Below are 15030 nucleotides of genomic sequence, written 5' to 3'. Positions count from 1 at the left end.
GTCAGATGATCCTGACTCATTGGACGCTGTTTGGGAGGGATGTTTGGTGGGGTAGCTGTGAGTTCTAGGCAATAACCATGTTGGATAATTTGTCTCACCCACTTGTCTGACGTGATGTTTTCCCAGACAGGTAGGAATTGTGATAGACGTCCCCCGACCGGTGTTATGTGGTCTGGGGGGAGTTCTATGAAGTCACTGTTTTGGTGTTGAGGCGTTGCGGTTGTTATTATTTCCGCGGCCTCTACCCTTATTGTTGTTACCTCTGTAACTACCTCTTGAATTACCTCTGGGTGATGTTGGTGTGAAAGATGTGGATTGCTGATTTGTTCCTGTGTTTTTTGAGCCCCCTCTATAGGTGGATCTACGAAAGGAACCTCTGTGCGTTGGCTGTTGCAATGCTCCCATTGACTTAGCCGTTTCCGTATCTTTCTTCATCTTTTCTAATGTCTCGTCTGTACTTGAACCAAACAATGTCTTCTGATCAAATGGTTTGTTCAGTAGGGCTGTTTGTACTTCTTGTTTGAATCCTGAGATTCTAAGCCATGCGTGCCTTCTTAGCATGACACTAGTGTTAATAGACCTTGCTGCAGTGTCTGCTGCGTCTAATGCACACTTAATGGAAGTATTGGTTATTATTTTACCTTCCTGTATTAATTGGTCTGCCTTCTTCTGATGTTCTTTTGGAAGATGTGTGAGAAGTTTTTCTAACTCATCGTAATGTGCCCTGTCGTAACGTGCGAGTAGTGCTTGTGTATTGGCTATACGCCAGCTATTCGCTGCCTGTGATGCTACTCTTTTGCCTGATGCATCTATTAACTTCGACTCTTTATCTGGTGGAGGAGCCTCTCCTGTAGATAATGAGTTTGCTCTTTTACGAGCGTTTGAGACCACCAGCGAGTCTAGAGGTACATGCCCTCTAATAAATATTGGGTCCTTTGGAGCCGCTTTGTATTTTTTATCGATTCTTGGGTTTAACACCCTGGCTCTCACTGGGTTTTCGAATATTTCCTCTGTGTGAGTGAGAAGACCCTTCAGCATAGGAAGAGTACCTGATGTTCTCTGTGCACTAGGTAGAGTCTCTAACAAGAAATCCTCTATCTGAGGTTCTGTGTGCATATCTAGTTTGTGATATTTTGCTGCCCTATTAATGAGCTGCACAAAACCTGTGTTATCATCAGGTGGTGAAGGCTTTGAGGGATATAGCTCTGGGTCGTTGTCCTCATCTGACCCTACATCGTAATTTTCCCATGGATCTTCCTCATCTGGGATAGATTCGTCATCCCCTTGAGGTTCTCCCTCCCCTATATCACTGTCTACATCTGACTGAGGTGTAGCTGGTCTTGGTGTGGAGGGTGTAGGAATATGTGGCCCATTGTGAGGAATAGGAGAAGAGGGTGTGTCTCTAGGACGAGGAGAAGCAGGAGGAGTTATGTTCGTCCCCATTGTTCTCTTTTTTGAAGGAAGAGGTTTATCTTCTGACTGTTCACTCTTTCTCTTCTTCGTGACCACTTTCCCAGTTTGTGGGTCAATAAACAAGATCTTTTGTTTGGGATCTGTTTGTTGCTCTTGAATCGGTACCGAGGGTCCTGGTTCCGAGAGCTGTTTTTGTTTTTGATCTTCAGATCTTGCTGTTTTCGACACCGAATGTCTGCTCGATTCCGACTTTTTGGGTATCGAGTGTCTTTTGGGCGATAAATCATATTTCTTTTTCGACATGGAATGTTTCGATACCGAGCTCTCCTTTGTATGTAGCCTCGGTGCCGAAGTCGATGTCGCCCTTTTCTCGGATCCGACATGGTGGGATTCCGAGTGCTTCGGTTTCAGTTTCGGTTTCGTTGCCGGGCCCGAGGGCGGGGCGTCGGAAACTTTTTTCAGCGGTTTGACCGGGCCCGAGGGCGGGGTCGTTACCGCACGGGGTCGGTTTTTCGGTAAGGGGACGTCGTCACTCACGGTTTGTTGCTCGAAGAGTTCTTCAACCTCCGACTGGTCCCCTTCCGACCCCGACTGGTCCTCTTCTTCCTCGATTTGTTCGTCTCCGAACAGCTCCGGGATTGCCTCCGCCTGCATTCTGGAAGCCTCGTGTCTTCGAGCTCGACGATTTCTAATCGTTAGCTTGGAGGAGAATGCTGCGCAGGCCTCGCAGTCCCTGGATTCGTGTTCAGGCGATAGACAGAGGTTGCACACCTCGTGTAGGTCCTTGTGTGGGAACTTAGCACCACACGATGGACATTTTTTGAATGGAGTCCTTTCCATGGACTCCGGGCTGGACTGCGTCGAGAAAGGTCTCCTGTTCTTCGACGTAGATCCAAGTTTTTCTCTTCTATTTTGAATTTGTAACGCGTCGGAATGGAAAAGAACGCGTTCGATAACAATACCGTCGAATTGGAAAGGGAATACGCGCCGAAAAATCACTTTCTTCTGAAGTTGATCTGGAGCGTCTCGATCTTCATCCGAACCCGATGGCGGAAAAAAACAATCTAAGGATGGAGCCGATGCCCATGCGCACTACCAACTAAGGGAGGAGTCACCAAGATACAAAAGACTCTCCAAGAGAAAAACAAAGTGCAATCATCCGAGCCCAACACCAGATGGCGATCTATTCATAATGTACCATCTGCAGCCCATATGCCTCGAACATAAGGTTATAAGCTGATCTGCATTCATTGAACAAGAATATTATGTTGAATGCCACCGGCTGCTAAAAATACAAGAATTGTTGGCACAGTTAGGAGACGCACGTATTTTTACATATTCGATCTGAAAGCCGCTTATCATCACATTAAATTGGCACAGCGTTCACAACTTCTAACAACCTTCATTACACCTTTTGTAGCATTTAAATATCTAAGATTGCTATTTGAGATATTATTTTTAGAGGAGATTTATTTGTACCATCAGAAGGTCTAAAAAAAAAAGACATTACCATTGCCCATGAAGGTCATCTTAAATTGTCTACAAAGAAAATCTTATACAATCCTTATTGACATCCAGGTATGAATAAGATGGATAATCATATACGTCTATGTCAAGAATGTTTATTATATGATCAGAGTTGGCCTTTGAATAAAAGGCCATAAGTAAATGTGGAAATGCCTCAGCAGCACTAGGATAAAATAGCAATTTATTTCCTAGGACCTTTTACTTGTCTTTCTGCAAACCAAAAGTACTTTATTGTTCTAATTGATTATTTTTCCAAATGGATATATTTTAAATCATAAGTGAGATTAATGTCACTTTTTTTTTAAAGCGTTTTTGCTGGAGGGTGTTCCAAACATTTTGGTCTCAGAATCAGAAATAAAACACAGTTGGTGGCATTAAAAAACTACTTTTCTAAAAGTAAATTGCATCAATCCGTACACAGTTGCACTATATTCACCACATTCTAATGATTCATTAGAGCAGGCCCATAGAATTTGTAAAGAAGGGGTTTAAACTGCCATCTCTTCAGGTCTGAATTTAAATGAGTACTTACAGTGTAAAATTTGCAGTTATCACAATACACCTCATTCTACAACTTGTGCAACGCTGTTTCAAATACTGCGTAAAAGAGTTGGATTTTCAAAGACATTTCCCCCATGGATGGATTCAACGAAATGTGCACCACTGAAGGGTGTTTCCAAAGTTAGAGAAATTGTAAATGAAGCACGAGCTAAGAGGAAAATGTATTATGATAAGAAATTCAGAGTGAAGGAAAAGAACTTGTAAATGGGTGATTGGGTGCTTATACAAAAGACACACTTCGTACCGAAGGGGTTATCTAGATACCAGAACGCTCATTGTGTGGAAAAAGAGGGGAAAAAAGCAGTTGAATTAAAAAACCAAGGTTAATTTAATTTAAACAATGTAATTCTCATTGATTCAACACAAGCACAAGTTTTAGGTGAGGTTTCAAAGGAAGATGATGAGTATTGTGATTTTGCACCAGAGTCACAAGGAAAAGGTTTCCAACATGTATCTCCACACAGTGTTGGTGAACAAGAAACAGCGAACAATGCTTCTAATTCAAGTCAAGGATCTCAGGTAGTGGATGTACAACAAAACGTGGACAAACAGCGGGAGCATAAATAAAAACAGGTAATAAAAACAAACAAAATATATAAATATACATATACACAGACACACACTGTAATACTCACTTCCTGTGGCGACACTTGCATATTAAGCTGCCCACTAAGGCTAAGAGCTCAATGAAAAGTAGAAACATGTCCCTGTGACATCAGGAACTAGATATAATCGTAGAAAAGGGACAGCTACAAGATGGTGAGACATCTGGTAACATGTTCATGATTTGGAAAGCCTTTAAAAACAGCGGACCAAGTGGCAAATAGTTAGGCACACTTCCTGTCTGGCAGTATGCCCAAAATGAACAGAATGACTGCCCAGGGTGAACTTTGCTATGTATATCAATTAAATTTAATCAGAAAAACTCATTAATGCCAGTGCAATTTACCAACAACCTAGCAATGGATCTTCAGTGTGAGTAATTAACACATACCAGCCGTTTGACTGCACAATGCTACAAGTCTTTTCGGTCACAAAGCCACAAGTACCTTTACAAAAATATGGACGGCATTAAAAGTGACATTTGTTAGAAGGAAAACACCAGAGCAAAACTGATCAAGACGGTTTACAAACCTGGTAAGATGTTCTAGTTTTCTCCGATTGATTGACCTTGGTGATATTCTTGTTTACTTTCATTATTACACCATGCCGCCTCTTTAAGGTATTCCCAGAGGAGCGACAGATGGCGAGATAATGTAGCTGCAGGGAATCTGCAGTGTCTCTCCAGTCCCAAAATGCCAGCTTCTTGAGAAGCTCTTGCCACACATCCAGAGTTGGCAAGGCGAGAAGAGAAGGCACACTCCACGGTCCGTGGCATGAAGTGAAACTCGTTTTAACCCCTCACCTATTCATTCCCTACACGTGCATTACTGGCTGAATACTGCCTGCTGTGCTGGACATGGAGCTAAAATGTGAAGTGCTGAACTGACAACCAAAGGCAAATCCTGGTTTAAAAAAAAAAAACGCCCGCTCCGTGTTTCACAGAGCAAGTGAGCCGGTTATCTACTACAACTACTGGTAGCGAGAGCGCAACAGCACTACGTATAGCAAGCAGCCTGTCTCTTACTTCTTCATTGATTAGTCTCTGTGTTGTTCTTCTCTTGTTTTCTTGCTCGGATACCCTTCCTCTCACTTCTTGATCGTTCTCTCCCTTCCTTTCGCTGTTCTTACCTTCCACTGTCTCGCAATTAAGTTGGCATCTTTCTCTCCGTCTGCTATCGTTTCCTAACTGGATTTTTCTAATGCCAACAGATGCTGTCTCGGTCACTTCGCATGTCTTCGCACTGTGTTTTTTTCTCAAATTGTGTTTACCTCTTCTTCATTATCATTTTGCTCACCTCAACTAGCTGTTTTCCCTTCCTTTCATGTGTTGTCCTGTCTCTTCCTTGACTTGTGCTAGCTCCTGGAATCCCCTCCTCCTGCTTAGAGCAGTACACCCTGGAAACAGGCAACTCTGTCTGTATTCTAGCAAACACTAATGCTTCTTGTTAAATAAAGTTTCATATTGTGCATCCTTGTGCTCAGGCCAGTGGTATTACAATACATCTAATTCCCCCAAGTGGGGCAGTGATTGGTTGAATAGGCGTGAACTGGGCCAGGGACCCCCTGCATACTGTAACCTGTAAATGGTGGAAGGGGTAGGCGATATATGGACGAATGACTCCGGCAGGCGAGGGTTGGTTGGGACATCTCATAGCCAACGTGGTTCTAAATATGTGTTTATCTCGGATAATGCAGCACTTTTTCGTTGCATTTAACGTTTTTGTACTCGGCATGAAAAATGCGTATAAAGCCAAGTTAAAAAAACTAAACAAAGAATAGGTCTACCTATGACATCACGTTTAAGCACAAACCATCGCCATTCAGGCTAACAGCCCCTTCCGGGTGTCTAAAATGGCCTCTTTATAAAGGAGCGCAACCAAAATGTAATTTAAAATTCTGGTAGTATGCGTCTGGTCACTGTGTTTGACTTGGAACTAGATAAAACGTAGAGAGACCTCATCTACTTTCCTTGGTTACAATGTTGTAACAGAGCTCTAATCCGCAAACCTCTGCCACAGACACAGCCACGGCCAATGCCGTGTGCTGATGGCTGTAACTGCCATCTTTTACAGCTGCCCGACCAAACCTCAAACTATAAGGCAGCTCTCTCCACGCACACCAACATCTCCCACTCTGCACGACAACCGCTTCCCAAGTGTTCATAAAGGGAGTGCGAGGGGCGGGGCTCCTCCGGGCGGGTGCTTCTGTATTTACACTCCCTGGAGTACACCCTGTCCTTGTGGACCCCTGGGCGTGTAGGAGCGTCTCAGGCATCAGCTGTATTTCAAAGTAGGAAGCCGTGAGATAGATAGATGTCACAGCGCGAGCTCGTGTTACGGAAATACCTGATGTAATCATTGTTTTCTAAGACGAAATACTGGTCTTGTAAACAAAGGCCTTTCCTTGCAGTGACGCGACGCGCAGCATCTCCAGACACGTCTACACTGTACTCACTACTCACTCCAACTGGGTATTTTGGTTTTCTCGTATTGGCACAAAGATTAGCAGAACATCAAGCACCCACTGCAAACTAATTTAACACTTTGGGAAATGTATCAGTCGCCAGCCTGTAAATGCACACAAAAAGATGTGACATCTCCTCATGGAGAAAAAAAAAAAGCAGCACTGAAAGCGATCGCTTTTGTGATCGTTATTGTAAAAAAGAAAAAAACACCCGCGAGTGGTGTGCGCGCGCGCCACTGCGCGCACCAATAGGCCATAGGCGGAGCTACGCGACCGCCTGTGGCCTATTGCGTGTTCTGTTACAAAACAACACGCACGCAAAGCCCAATCAAAATAGATCTAGGAAATAACACGCATGAGCTGTGTGGAATTTCCAGGTCCATTTTGAAAACCCTTAAAAAAGGGCTCGCCTACGCGAGCACTGCTACGCAGTGCATCAGGATGGCTCGCCCTAAATACCCACCTTCCTAGACCCAGCACAATTTTTTTAGGTCCAACATGTACCTTTTTATTAATTCAACTGCTCTGTCCTTACTCGGTGCTCTCATCTATCCCCTTAAACTATTCAAAGTGATTGGCAAGGTATGGGGCGGCCCCTCCCTGAGGGCAGGTGTGTTTTATCCTCTGATAAAAGGAAATGCAATAAGTGTGGTCCGTAATCCGGGCTCCAGTTTCAAAGGGGAATCCACCAGCCAAGCAGCATCATCGTTCCAAACCCGGGCAGGCCAGGCGGGAGGGAGGCGCGAGAGAGAGAGAGAGAGAGAGGGAGGGAGAGAGAGCGTGGAGAGGGAGGGAGAAAGAGAGGGCCATAGTCTGCGAAGAGAGAAAGTACAAAATGTAGGGCCAGGGAGAGAGGGGAGAAGTTTGAGGGATGAAAAAATACAAATATGGGGTTGGTGGGTACGAGGGGTGAGAGAGTGTAGAGTGAAATGAGAAGGGGAGCATGTGGAGTGGGGAAGAAAGAAGACTGAAGTCGCAGAAGTGAAAGTGGAAGAGGCGGTAAGAGTGAAAGGGAAAATTGCACATGTGGATGGACGGGTATGGGGGTTAGAGGAATAGGGAAAGTTGCGGAAATCGAAGAGGTCACAGAGGGAAGTAGACAAGAGGGTGGTGGAAAGGAGATCTAGAGGAAGAGAAAGAGGGAACACAGACGGAGATTGGAGAGGGGTAAATCAGAGGGAGGAGAGAAATAAGGAAAGAAAAGTGGAAACATGGGAAGAGGGTTGGGGAGAAAGATACAAAGTAAGGGAATGTGTGATAAAGGCGGGGAGATGGAAGATGGCAAAATGAGAGTGTGTAAATAAAAGCAGTGAGAAAAATGTAGACGAATGGAGTGAGAGGGTAGATTGTAGGGAGGAATGGAGAAAGTGAATAGAAAGGGTGGAAATTAGGCTAGAGAAGAGCAATGGGCCGCCTAGAGTAACAAGACAAAGAGAAATTAGATGCACCCCGGCCGATAGAGGTTCCTCGATGCAAAGTTCGGTTTATCGAGGGAGACTGGAGAAACATATGAAGAGACCGTAACAACAAAGCTTCCTTTGATGAAAGTGGAAGATGTCAGGTTATTAGTAGTTCTGAGTTTTGCACTTATGCTAGTCCCCTAACAGTCCAGCCCTCCTCTGCTGATAGCAGAAAGCGGTTCCTGAAATCAAATGAACTTTTAGATGCACTGATGTCATCGGATCCACATGCCAGTACTAAACTCAAACACACGTACATTCTCAATGGCTACGGATCAGGACAGTATCCCTCATTTGGTAGCAACAATCCCATTATTATCCCAAATTGTTCTCCAGTGACCGTAGGTGTACTGGCAACTTTTCTCAAGGCACTGATTCGCTGAACACCTCAGTTGCATCGTAGCCTCAGCTGCAAACACACCCCTGCGCACAGCCACTTGTGCCAACTGCGTGCCCCCTAGACTACCCTGAGTACCTCGGTATCACATCCTCAGTACTGAGGGCATTTTCAGTACTTGTCAGGTTGAGTGGACATTATTGATGCTATTGCGGGTCCAATGGGGCACCACCGCCCTCCCACGAAAGAGGCAGGCCCGTGCATTCCTTTTCTAAAATGGACAGTCTATTATCTCAGACCCTTTAATTTTGTCACCATGGCTCATTCCTTTGTAGGATGACACGTGCCTTGTGCGGTAGACGTCAAGATGTTCAAAGCTCTTACATGAATAAAGGGGGTACCAGGGGTCTCTTGTGCAAAATGAGAACTGCCAGCTTGAAAGGATACCAAGAACAAAAACAAGCAGCACTGAAAGCTAATCTAAAGAAAAAGAAAAAACCTGCGAGTGGTGTGTGCGCGCGCGCGCGCCACTGCGAGCCATATGTCTTCAATTATCGCGCCCGTGTTTGGGTGCGATAATTGAAGACATATGGGCTTTGGTGCGCGTAACGAAAACCAATAGGCCATGGGCGGAGCAACGCGACCGCCTATGGCCTATTGCTTGTTCTGTTAAAAATCAACAAGCACTCCAAACCCAATCAGAGAATACCATAGGAAATGAACACGCACAAGCGTGTTCATTTCCAGGGTCCATTTCTGAAACCCTGTCAAAAGGGACTCTTGCTGCACGAACACTGCTACGCAGCGTAACGCTAGGAGCGAGACCTAAAAAGGACTGGCGATTCCTAGCAGAGATGCAACAAAGGAATGGGTAACATGTTCCAGGTGGCTACTGGATACGGTGACTATGGGCTGAAAAGGAGGCCATGAGCATTTCAAGAACGTACTGGGACTGGTGAAAGGCTGAACATATGTGCCAAATGCATGCTTTCCTCTAAAAGAGCTGTCTGATGGATGTACCAGTCTGCAACTGAACAGCAGCTATGTGCCTCATGTCATGGAAGCCTTACTCTACCAAAAACCCATCAATACTCTTACTCTCAGCCAGACATCTGCTTGAACAGCACCCTAAACATATATTCTTCTCTGCTCTCTCTCTCATCCTTACTCACTTGATGGCATGCAAAACATCCACAGTTATAATGAAATCCATGCTCCCACCCACAAAACCACCCAGCTTGAAAAATAACTGCATTCCCCAGACTCCTCCTTACACGGCACTGGGATGTTTCTTTGTGTCAAGGGACCCTGGATGGGCTGCTTTAGGTCCTTATTGACAGCAATAAAAGCAGTAAGAGATGAAACAACTCCAGACTGAAGGCTGGTCTCCAGGATTTTCTTCTTCACTTCTTCAGAGGCACTCTCATCTCGTTGATCTATGTCCCTTAGTACATTCTTTGCTGCCAGTCGGTGAATTGTGAGTCTGGAGTGAAACATACATAATAAATAACTTTATTGGCCAAAGAGGCAAAACATCACACAGAAGTGAAAGCCACTGATAAGTGGTTATTATTTGAATGAATGAGGTATCACCTGCTATCATTCTTTGTTTGAAGAGGGAACTGTAGCGTGTTCCTGAAGATCTCATCCTTAAATGTGTAATTAAGGGACACCTCAGCATCTGTCACATCACTCTACACAGAAAAAAAAGAGAATTGATGTACACAGGGAGAAAGGGGAGGAAAACAATTGGTGAAGTGAGATGAAAAGAACAAAGAGGATGTGGGCAGGAGATATTTGGTAGAGCGGATTCACCTTGTTTAGTAACAAGGAAGGAAGTGAGAGGAACAGCAGAACGACCAGGAGATACAGATACATTTGATTGTTTTTTTAATGAGTTTTAAACGCTCTTACCAGCTCACTAAATGACTACACAGCAGAACCCAATTGGCAAAATAAGTCCTAAAGTTATCATCGGAAACGTTACCAAAAAATCCAGAAAACTGAAACAAGCCTTGTACAATGGATCCAGTTATTTCTTCAGAAGGTAAATGTTAGAAATGGAATTTCTGGTTGGCTAGGGCATGCGCCTAAGCCAGGCAGAAACCACCACTCTAGTCAGGGCAAGGGAGTTACACGCTGAAGATAATCCCTGCTCACCCCCTTGGTAGCTTTACACGAGCAGTCAGGCTTATCCCAGAGGCAATGAGTAAAGCGTTTGCGCAACACACTCACACAGCAGCAACACACTAGGCACACCAAAAAAGAAACTCCACACAAGGTTATGTAAAAAATAGCCTTTGTATTATCCAAAACACATCTAATTATAATCCCACAATATACACTGTGCCAACTAGCACTAGGCAATATTTACAGAGGACTATATACACAGGGCAGGGCCACTCGTGCCACTGTCAGAATCTTTAGACAGTACTAGTAGCAAATGTAAAACACAACCAGTAAGTACTGGCAAAAGACTGTACTCAGCATTAGCATGGGCGACAAACGCATTATGTCTGCATCACCTTAGGCATAAAACATATTAGGAATAAACCACATTAGGCAATAAATCACCAGCATAAACACATTATCCTCAACACTAGAAGCAAGAACACCCTGGGCATAAATCACCTTAGCCTAAAATACAGTATGACATTTGGCCTAAACACTAAAATTACCCCAGGCCAACTGGCCTTTCACTGGGGCTCGAAGGCCCTATGTCCAGAAAGTCAGGGCATAGCTGCCAACGCAGAAAAAATCACAATGCGCAAATGCACTGGGGGGCGTGGGGTGCAACTCACCCCTTCCTGGCACTAAAAATAATATGCCCCTACGTTGCAGCTGCCTGCTCTCTCTTGCGGTGCAGCTGTGGCAAAAAATGAGCACTGGCACCAATGGTGCCACTGGAGCCCCACTCCGGGACTTCTATCATCAACTTGCCCAAATGCTGCAGCTGCCCGCAACTGCGGCGCAGCTGAGAAGATCAGTCATGCACTGGAACTCCACGTGCTTTGGGAGCACCAACACGGCTCCAGGTACCAACAATGTGCCTCGACCAACCCCCCCAACAGCTCACGTCTCAGCCCCCACTCACCGGGGCTCTTTGAAGCTGTTCTCGGCCTCCTCCGATCTCTCAGCACGGCTTCACTCTTCTGTACCGGTCGCCTAGGGTGCCTCCGGTCGCGCATCTCCTCTTGCGGATGCGGCCACGCCCCTCACCAGGCTTCCCATTGGCTTCAGCAGGGGTTAGGCACCGATAGTGTGCCTCTGCAGGCCCCTACTCACGGGCCACTCCTCACTTATTTGGGCCCGGGACGCCCTGGAATGTGGGGTAGACTCCCACCCACCAACAGACACCGTCTTGCGGTCACTGAGGCGGGGTAGGGTCCCGTCCTCCTTCCGACACCACTCTTATGCCGAAACTCCGCCCACAACCAGGCACTGGCGCCTAACTTCCGGGTCGCGGCGGTGAATAACACGAGCCCAAGCTCAAGCTCACAGCGGCGCTTCCTTTCACCAAAACATCAATGCGGGGTGGGCTCCCGCTTCAAAGGTATTAATGCGGGGTGGGCTTCCGCTTTAAAGAAGCACAAAAATGCAGAGTGTGATTCAACTTTAAAGGAGCACAAACGCGGGGTGGGCTCCCGCTATAAATGAAGCATCTATGTGGGGTGGGCTCCCGCTCGAGCGTCACCAATGCGTGGTGGGCTCCCGCTTCCGATGCATCAAGGTGGGGGAATCCAAATGCCGGAGTTACCTCGGAATGCAGCGCAGCTCTGCAGAGCATCAGGATTCCTTCCTGGAATAAAAGATATAGTGCTCACGGGGCGCTACGCCCCCAAAATGTCCAGGGCACAGGCTGGGCCCAGGCAGGCCAGCTCACAGGGCCCTCCAGCAGGGAGGCAGTCCCTCGGTTCCTCCTGGGGCCCAGCAGCAGCACGTCCCTCCTAAGCATAGGGAAAGCACAACCTTCATCAGGTCACAGCCCTTATATTTATACACCATTTGCTTTGTCTGCCTGGGCACAGGGCTTGGGGGACCCAGCCTGAGCTAGTTCTGGGGGTTTTAGCTCCTCTTCCACTTTCTGAAAATGACAAAGGGAGTGGCCCAGCTATCCAAGGGACAGGGTACCAACACTACCAGTGTAAAATCCAAATTTTCCCTTGGTTTAAATCTCACTCACAGTCACCAGTCTTACCATACATACAACTCAACACCAACATTTTGTCCCTCTGCCAGCTGTGGATACAAGCACAAACAAAGAAGTTCCCAAATGTAAGAAATTATTGATATTTATTTATGTAAATTGATAACAAAAATATAGAAAAACATCATCATAAACATAAATCATATCAACAATCCCCCCCAAAATTCATAAAACCATTAAAATCACAAAAGAGACAACAGTTGGTGATTCAATGCGAGAGCATCCTGAACTATTAATTCATTAGGATCTATAAACACTGTTGGGTTAATGTCATCAATGCCCAAAACATATAGTCCCTTGAATTTAATGCGACAGAAGCGTCGACGCGTTTCGGTGTATTACTTGCTCTGCACCACCTTTATCAAGACCAAAGTGATTGAGTGTCTCTTTTCTTTTTGAACATTAAAATTTTTTTTTTCAATTATCATTAAAATATCTCGCATCCGGTATAATACAGCATTAGCTTCTCAAGCTTAACTTGCAGAAATCTTATATAGCTGTATTTGTTAAAAGATATGTAGCCCTGACTATTCAAATTCCGTACTCCGCTGATATAGGTCTTTCTTTTTTCCAGGCAGCGAGCGGTAACTTACGCAGTCCACACCCCTGTTGTTACAATACAGCAGTCCTTCTTAATATAGATCTGCAATATTATGTGTCACTGTCACATATCTCGCATCCGTATAAATCCGGAAGTTCGATGCCGAATATCACTATCGGTTTGCCCAGTGTTATATTTGACGGGTGTTTTCAGTCTCACAGTTAAACCTTTAAGAAATCAAAGTGAGTGTCACGTCCAGCCCCAGACCAGAACCTCCAATCTGTAAAGACTTGCAACCTAGGACAAAGAAGATACCTGAGTCTGCCACTTCAGGACCAGCACTAAGGAAAGGTGTGATAACCTCTACCTGAGGCAGCCACACTGCAAATGCAGGACTGAGACTTGTCCTGGACCAAAGACCAGCTCCCTCAGACAGAGGGACCCCTGTGAGCACCAAAGGCAACTCAAGACTCCCTTGGACTAGTGGAAGTAGTCCCCTGCAGCCCGCAGGTAAAAACAGACTCCTGGAACCAAGGAATCACTGGCGATCAAGCCCTCTGAGGGACTGCCCAAAAGTAGAAAGTCCAGTGCATTGTGGGAAGTGTAGTCCCGACATACAACAAGTTTCAGGAGGCTACCATTTTCCCTGAGACGTCAAAGTATCAGCTTGCTAGCCTTACCACTTCCAAGGCTTGTTGGTGACCAATCCGGTTACCACCATCTTTACTCAATGCTGCAACAAGAGGCACCTCTGGAGCACCTTCAACCAACCACAACAGTGGCCCTGTTGTCGACCTGCATTCATTTCCTCCCCAGCACCATCTAAGATAAATCCAGCTCTCCTGCAGCTCCAACTTCAGCACTAAGTACAGCCAGGACAACTCTGCGCCTGGGCTTTTTGGGCCAAGTAAAATCAAACTGACTGTTGAGGTTTGGTACTGAGACCCATATCACCTTAAACCCCTGTGGGTTCCACGCAACTTGACCTAGAAGTTACCAACTGTCACAAGTGCTTTTTCCCATTGATTACAATAGTAATGTTCTACTGTAGTGAATTGCACTGATCTCACCTAGAGCGGCATACGAAGTGGAAGTAATGTGATGTTCAGGAAGTGATGCCGGAGTAACGGGTTGTTACGCAATGGGAGAGAGAAGGGAGCAGCTGCATTGGTTGAATGGCTCTGTGCTCCATGCTCTGTGGCCTTCAGGGCAGGATGTGGTTGAGGCCAATTTGCTTTGAGCTGGAAGACGTTTGAAGGCGGAAGGACCTAATCTCTCTTCCCCTGGTCCGCTCCTCAGGAGGTGTGTGTAAACGGGCAGGCAGGGGCAGTGAAGCTAGCGCTGTGGCTACTTGCCGGCTACGTGGACACGGCCCGCGTTAGGCCGGTGGGTTTTGTGAGTCGGTGAGGTACGACCCTCTCCTGCCTTCGTTTCCTATCTGTTGGTGATCCCACTACTGTTTCTTGCCTCACCGTCGCACCCCCTGCTGCTCTTATTTTTGCACCCTTTTATCCCCTTTCTATAAGAGGGAGACTCTGCTTTGTTCACTATTTTGGTCTGCTGAGCTGCCTTGTCATTAGCTGCCACTAGGTTACATGCTAAAAGCATTTAGCCCTCAATACATTGCAAGTTGGAGCATTCTATGTGTGGCCTTAAAAATCAACCTCATTAGGGCTTGGGCCTGGCCTGAAAATATATCATCCTGTTATTCATCTTGTTATTCATAGCTTCATTCCTCCCCAAGTGAGTAGAGTCCTTCTGTTACTGAGAGTGCAGTGGGAGCAGAAATATAATTATAGGCTACAGATTAAAGTACATAACGTTTTGACTGAGAAGTAGCAAACATTAAGCAGAAAGTGGCAGCAAGTATTGAGCAAGAATTCAGCAGTGACAACATAGGTTGGTTTTTGACACTTAT

The 15030-nt window shown here is 45.7% G+C and overlaps 1 protein-coding gene across 2 annotated transcripts in view; it reads right to left on the bottom strand.

Annotated features, from left to right (window-relative positions):
• The window catches only part of LOC147697852 (von Willebrand factor A domain-containing protein 5A-like), a 522842-nt gene that overhangs the window by 121669 nt on the left and 386143 nt on the right, over positions 1–15030 (bottom strand). For both annotated transcript variants that reach the window (XM_086934525.1, XM_086934526.1), the window contains exons 13-14: positions 9958–10058; positions 9639–9847 (exon numbers count right to left, since the gene is read on the bottom strand). In XM_086934525.1, the coding sequence (XP_086790651.1) occupies positions 9639–9847; positions 9958–10058 (310 nt within the window). The remainder of the gene's footprint in view (positions 1–9638; positions 9848–9957; positions 10059–15030) is intronic.

This window comes from Lissotriton vulgaris, chromosome 8, assembly GCF_964263255.1.
Source record: "Lissotriton vulgaris chromosome 8, aLisVul1.2, whole genome shotgun sequence".
NCBI classification, from domain to species: Eukaryota; Metazoa; Chordata; class Amphibia; order Caudata; family Salamandridae; genus Lissotriton; species Lissotriton vulgaris.
The sequence above is the reverse complement of the archived record's forward strand: the minus strand, read 5'-3'. Positions and strand labels throughout refer to the sequence as shown.